At 40.1% G+C, this 6,783-nt stretch overlaps 1 protein-coding gene across 1 annotated transcript in view; it reads right to left on the bottom strand.

Moving 5' to 3' along the window:
• Positions 1-432: 432 nt before the first annotated feature.
• Positions 433-6,783, bottom strand: part of SYTL5 (synaptotagmin like 5) — a 77,052-nt gene continuing 70,701 nt past the window's right edge. Inside the window, exons 16-19 of the mRNA XM_061453380.1 lie at positions 5,947-6,055; positions 3,902-4,037; positions 1,317-1,525; positions 433-706 (exon numbers count right to left, since the gene is read on the bottom strand). Coding sequence (XP_061309364.1) covers positions 549-706; positions 1,317-1,525; positions 3,902-4,037; positions 5,947-6,055 — 612 coding nt within the window. The 3' untranslated portion in view covers positions 433-548. The remainder of the gene's footprint in view (positions 707-1,316; positions 1,526-3,901; positions 4,038-5,946; positions 6,056-6,783) is intronic.

Here is a 6,783-nt window from a genome sequence, read left to right as displayed (position 1 = left end):
ACAGTGCATTGGCCTGCCTTGGTAGGCTGCTTGGTTCCAAGCCTGCAATCCTGAACACTGCACAGCCCAGCAAGCAAACGTAAAGAAATGTTGTTATGCTTCATAACATTATGGCTTCTTATCTTTCAAATACCAAAACACAGACTTACTCTGAATCTGCTTGTACTGTATCACTGCTATCTTCTAGGACATCTTTGACCTAGAAAGAGTTATGTAAACCAGGCATTACTTGCTAAATGACGCATTAGAGAATTTGCTTACTCTATGCCCCTCACAGGCAGAGGCGTTCATCCACTGCATACCAGTCACCAGAAGAGATAGAGAAAGCCGGTCTGATCTCTGTACAAGGTCAAATTCTCACTGGCTTCATGAGAAACATAATCCATACAAGAACCCTGGGTTAAAAACATGCACATGAAAGTGCAGAATGCATTAAAATCTTGGAGCCTTAATATCCAAGGCAAAGAGTACAACCCTTCTTCACTTTCAAATGGGCAAAGTGACAAGAACCTGAACACCACTGAAGTTGGGAGTACCTGTGGTACCCCTCAGTAGCTCAGGTCTTTGAGTCTGCGTTTTCCCATGCTGGATCTTAGCATTAATATTCCCTCCACAGCAGCTCCTGGACTGTCAATCATCTTCTGCCAGAGGTGCTGCTCTTCCCCTTGAGAGTCCATCCAGTCAACCTCCTTGCCATTACTTACACCTGGCAATTATAAAAACATGAGGCATTTTGCCATATTAGTAAGTATTTAATATCCTTGCTCATTTTCTCCAACAGCATGTGAGAAACATGACAAGCACTTTACAGTGTATACACTTTACCACCTTACATGGAGTTATACTGGAAACAGGTAGCTCCTGGAGAGCACCAGTTTGTCATTAAACTCCTTTGTGGTGAATGGACAGATGCACATAAACCTCCTCGCTCTGCTCCACAAGCAACATCCTCCTATAAGGAGGAGGAATGGATTCACACCACTTCCAGATCACACCACTGTCAGGAAAAAGGCTGCTGTTGGACAAAAGTAGTCTCTTTCTCACTGGGATGCTAAGAAACGCTTCCAAAGTATTCCTAGTTCTTCTTAACTGCACAGAAGTACAACCAGCACCAAATTTTTGCATCTCTGTCAATGGCGGAAAGAACTAAATCATCTACAGATTACATGCTGCAGTCACTCCCTTTTCAATTTCCCCAAGTTCCCATATCCTTTCCATACATATGGTAACATTTCAGTCCTTAATATATGTAAATCACATGGGTGAGAAAGGAGAGCAGAATAAGAAAAGCAATCATGAGTCAGATGGTACCTTACCATTTCCAGTGCTTAAACGGACACCTCCCAGAAAAATATTACTGGACAGTGACTCCTTGTCCCACACAGTCAATTCTAAGCAGACATTACGTATATCCCTTGAATTCAAGCCACTGAAAGCAAAGGTATGATTCCACTGGGGGTTCACACTCTTTTTTATTATGGGAGTTTTGTGTTTTGTAGCTTTGCTGTCATCTGGGAGCAGGTATCTGGGAGATACAGAAAAGGAAATTTGAGTATGTTGACAGGCTGTCACATAATATTCACAAGGAATTACAACCATGTAGAGGCTCAAATGGGATCAGAACCCCATCTCCCACCGTTATTACATTAGGCATAAATTAAGCACCTGAAGCGCATCTTTTGCATTTGTGTTCCATTCATTCTTATAGTTACAATGTCAGTTATCACCAGCAGAAACTGGAATTAGGTCTCCTTGCCCCATGTCTTGGGTCTTAACCACAATAATTTTATTATTTCAGTGAGGCTACATATAGACAGAATCATAAGAACACTGTCTAGAAGGGGCCTCTGGAGTCACCTTGTCCAGTATCCCTCTCAGAGGAGGACAAGAGGTACTCCACAAAGAAAGAGAAACGACTACTAAGGAAGGAACTTCACCAGTCTAGCATCGTTATTTTTTGTTGCCTACAGCCCTATTGGGTGCAGAAACACAAATGCTGTAAAGTCTGACAAGCTCTTCACATTTTACTTTCAGTGGACAATTCCTTTAGTGAAACTAAAAGAACTTAATACTCTAGTTGAAAATCAGAGTTCTCTACAAATTTCTATAGTCCGTACCTCTTCCTCCTTCAGCAAAGTTAAACAAATAACTGTGTGGTTGCAAATAAACACTAAAGGGACAGACTAAGACAAACAAATATCACTAGACCTCAATCAGGATTCCTGTGCAAGCTTTTCCTTGACAATAAACATGGGCTAGTTTACAGCAGTGGGATAACTATGGGCTAATCTTATGTCATATTACCTCAAACTGACAGAGCAGATTAGAACACTGCAGCACCTCAACTGGTTCATGGTAACTTGATTACGCATTTGGTTATGACACATAACAGAACAATAGTCTAAGGAAAACAGACTTCTGTTCCACTCTACTGAATAATCCATGTCAGCAACAGCAGACACCACTAACTAAAGACAGTCTAGAGAATTACTGGACACACAGTGCTACTGCTAATATAAAAAGGCTTTGACAACATTTTCCCCTGAAGTGTGTTGCAAGCTCCAGGTGGAAATAAGCCATAATGGGATCAGACAGTCTATCTTCAGTAAATGTCTTCACAAATATCAAGAAAAGAGGGATGGCATGGAAGAACAAATACATAGGAAGAATAGTTCAAACTTTTTCTACATGGAGTGTATGAGCTTAGTGATAGTTTGAAGCATGCTACAAGAGCACAATAAATTCTCTGTTCCACCAAGAAATTAAAGCCAGGATGTTTTCTATATTCCCCATTTAAATAATAACACTCAAACCATTACTAATGAACAAGAACATATCTAAAAATCAGCAATTTGGAAAGCTAGCATTGAGAGCAAAAACTGGCAAAGAAAAACATTTTAAGCCATCTTAAATCTAATGTTTTTAAGAGATAACTTTATTTTTTTAAATGCATCCACATGCATACAGGCATGTGGATGCCATATAAATGGCACAGACCTTAAATTTTTCCAAAATTACTTATCTTTAAAATGAAACCTGAAAGTCAGCAGGACAGAATTTTTAAACATCTTTTGTCAAGGAACATCAAATGTTAACGAGAGACAGGTTTAAAATACCACATCTGAAGTAAGTGATAGACTTTAAATGTGCCCCTTGACACTGTACTACATGCCCAAGAGCTTTCCCAATTAAGCACTATTAAAAAAAACAACAAACAAACCCAAAACTATTTACAGTATAAGAAAGAAAAAAAAAAAAAATCTTCTCATGGAGCATATTTACTTGAATCAAAAAAGGATTTCCTCACTCATAATGAATTTTCTCTTTCACTGTGTTTCAGGTGACACCCATTAGAAAGAATCTCGGCTTGATGGAGCATGCCAGGTTTTACAGGTGCTGTCTGCAGTTTTACAAGAAAGCCAAACAGACTTAATATCTTCCTGAAAATAAGTTTCTTATTTAGGACATAGTTTGCCCATTCCTCTTGGTATAAAATATGTACTGTTTCAATTTTCTGAAAATGTAAATGTCACCATCAGATCAGGTATCATCTCAAGCCTGAGAGCCCTAAGGCAACTTCTCGCCTCTAGGAGTGATGAACCTACCTCTCTCTGCCAGCTCAATGGAAGTGCTCCCTGTAACAGCATGCACATTAACACACTGGGTACTTATGTATGAATTGTTCTGTTTCTTGACAGAGTGGTATTTAAATACCACTGGGACAATTTGTACCTCTCTGCCCTTACTCCACAGAATCCTTCTCTTCAGCATACCATTTCAAGGTACCAGTTGCTCTTCAGGACTGACACTCCATACACAGATATACTGAAAAAGCCTGGGTCAGACAAAATATAATCCAGGGCAGCCATTAAAAAAACAGAGACAAAAAAAACCCACAGACCCTTTTACAAAAGTGTCAGATGTGCCTCTTGATTTCACTGCAGTTAAATTCTTTGCTTCTTTGATGAGGACTTCTAATATACCTCCAGATGGCATGTGAGAGTCTCCCTTTTTTCCTTTTTTAAAGCTCTTCTTTCCTATATATAGAATAGAGTTGAAACACTATCATCAGAAATTATACATACACTGCAAGACTGATTTGGATGTGTAAACGGACTTTCTAGATTTATTTTTTTTAATCATTTACTGCAATGGAGTTCAACTATTCCTTATGAAGAGATTCTGATTATCTCTATGGCTAGAGAAACTAAGTAAGGCAGAGCAGAAAAATCACTCCATATGTGATAAAGAACTTGACCACATAAGTAGCTAGTCCTTCTTGGACACAACAGTGTGCCCTACGTGTCCAAATGTCAGTCTTTGTGGATCATTATGTTGAACACAAAAAACTGCATGTCCTGTAAGTCCCACCCCCTTTTCAGAATCCACTGCCACGACTGATATTGAGACACACCACAATCAAGGTATAAAACCTCTTTCTCAGAGCTTAAAATGCAGAAATACACCATATGTATGCAATGTGTAAGGATGCACTGCTCCTCGGAGACCACACAAAGAGCATGGTGCTCCCTAGCATGCTACTGCATTTGAACAGCAGCATGAGGACACATGCACTTGCCACTGCTGCAGATTCCAAGAGCTTATGAAGACATGGACCTGGACCTCTTGAAGAGGCTCCCAAGAAGGGCTACCAAAATGATCAGAGGCCTGGAGCACCTCTCCTATGAGGAAAGGCTGAGAGAGTTGGGCTTGTTCAGCCTGGAGAAGAAAAGACTTCAGGGAGACCTTATTTAGGCCTTTCAGTTCTTAAAAGAGGCTTATAAGGAAGACCATTTTGGTAGCCCTTCTCTGGACCCTCTCCAACAGGTCCATGTCTTTCCTGTACTGAGGACCCCAGAGATGGATGCAGTACTCCAGGTGGGGTATCACCAGAGCAGAGGTGAATCAGCTCCCTCAACCTGCTGGCTCCTTTGGATGCAGCTCAAGACACAACTGGCCTCCTGGGCTGCAAGCACACATTGCCAGCTCATGTCCAACCTTTCATCCACCAACAACCTCAAGTCCTTCTCCTCAGGGATACTCTCAATCCCTTCATCCCTCAGCCTATATTGATAGTGGGGGTTGCCCGGACCCAGGTACAGAACCCTGCAAAATGCACTGATTTTAAAAAATGCAGATAGCATATAACTGATTGTTTTCTTCTTAGACAGCAATCAGCTTTTCCGAGAGAAAAGCCTGGAATTACTGATAGCAGAGGGAATGTCATCTGTCAAGAAAAAAAAAAAAAAAGAAAGAGAAAGAAATCTAATATATCTGCCAAATCCTAACACTAAGGAGCAGTACTGTCATTAAGACAGTGATATACCCGTGGCTGATATATCCACGTACACTCAGTTACTAACAATAGCATTAGTAACTATTTTCCCCTATTCATTGCTGATAAAAATGGCTTACCCCAAAGAACTCAAATAATATTTCACAGGGCTGAATTGCAGCAGTAATACAGTAACACTGAGCAGAGGTAAAGCAGTGTGAAAAAAGGGAAGATGGGTGTAAAAAAAAGTGAAGACAGGTAACCTTAAGGACAATTCAGCATGAAGTAGGTGAAGTCTATTACTTTGAGCAGTTATACACAGTGTATAACCAGTTGAACAAAGAACGCACAGACTATGATGTAGATAACTTACTTCTATGTGACTGCCTTCGATCATGTTATCTTATGTATCCTTTTCTTTTAATTAGGTCACAGCCATGCACTAACACGTGACTGCACACTCCCCTTCTCTAAGTGCAATGCAAGAGAAGAGGATGGAGCAGGAAAAACATATGGTTCAGAATTTCCACAGATTAAGACAACTAGCATATTTAAGTATGATTTCAATCTCCACTAGCACCATTACTTCACCAGTACCATTACTTCACCCTAGGTGAGGATTTTTAATAAATGGAGGGGTGTAATCATGCTGCCACTGATGTTTGTTTTACCTTGAAACTGCCCTAGAGGAAGCATTAGATTTCTGTCTGGGGGAATGTAACGTAGAGCAACTGTCAGTTCTCCTTTATACTGAAGTCCAACATCTGTCACAACCTCCATCTGAGAAGAGAAAAAACAAACAAACCAACCAGAAATCCAGCTAAGGTCAATCATTCACCTTCTTTTGATTTTAATTTTGTTGTACCAATTTAGTGTTTAAATCCCTTCTCAGACATATCAAGACATGCCAGCCCATTTTCAGATAATTAAGCACTCCAGATTGAATGCAATCATATTTGAGAAAACTTTTTCAGTGAGGGAATACAAACTCTCAGAAGAACAAAGCCATGTGGCATTACACATTGTTCAGTGAACATACGGAGGAGAGAGGTATTTAGCATGAATACGTGAAGCAAACAAACAGAAAAAATCCTAAAGCTTATGTCTGGACATATAAGCTAGTTTAAGGTGACATTCAGCTCTTATCTTCCTCCATCAAAACTGTAATTTGTTTCTTGTATTTTAGAGGAGTCACTCCTGAGTCACTGCTGGAATAGAGGTGTGGGGAATGAAGGCGAGGGAAGAAAGCAGACTTCAGCTCTGAAAGAGAACTTTCTGAAAACTGTTATTCCCAGTGTCCTTTTCTATACAACTGCTATCTCTGCATCTTTTTGTTTTGTAAGTATTTGTCCTGGGTTCAGCAATAGCAGTCATTTTTCCCCTTCTTGGTAGCTGGTGCAGTGCAGTGTTTTGACTTTCGGCCTGGGAGCAGGCCGAAAGTTTCAAATACGACAGTATTTGAAACTTGCCTAGAAAGAATGCATTCAGTGTTCTTCAAGGCATCTTTG

Source organism: Pezoporus flaviventris, unplaced genomic scaffold, assembly GCF_033815535.1.
Source record: "Pezoporus flaviventris isolate CSIRO_AGI_PZ_B2104156 unplaced genomic scaffold, CSIRO_AGI_Pfla_v1 ptg000015l, whole genome shotgun sequence".
Taxonomy (NCBI): domain Eukaryota; kingdom Metazoa; phylum Chordata; class Aves; order Psittaciformes; family Psittacidae; genus Pezoporus; species Pezoporus flaviventris.
This window is presented reverse-complemented; position numbering and strand designations above follow the sequence as displayed.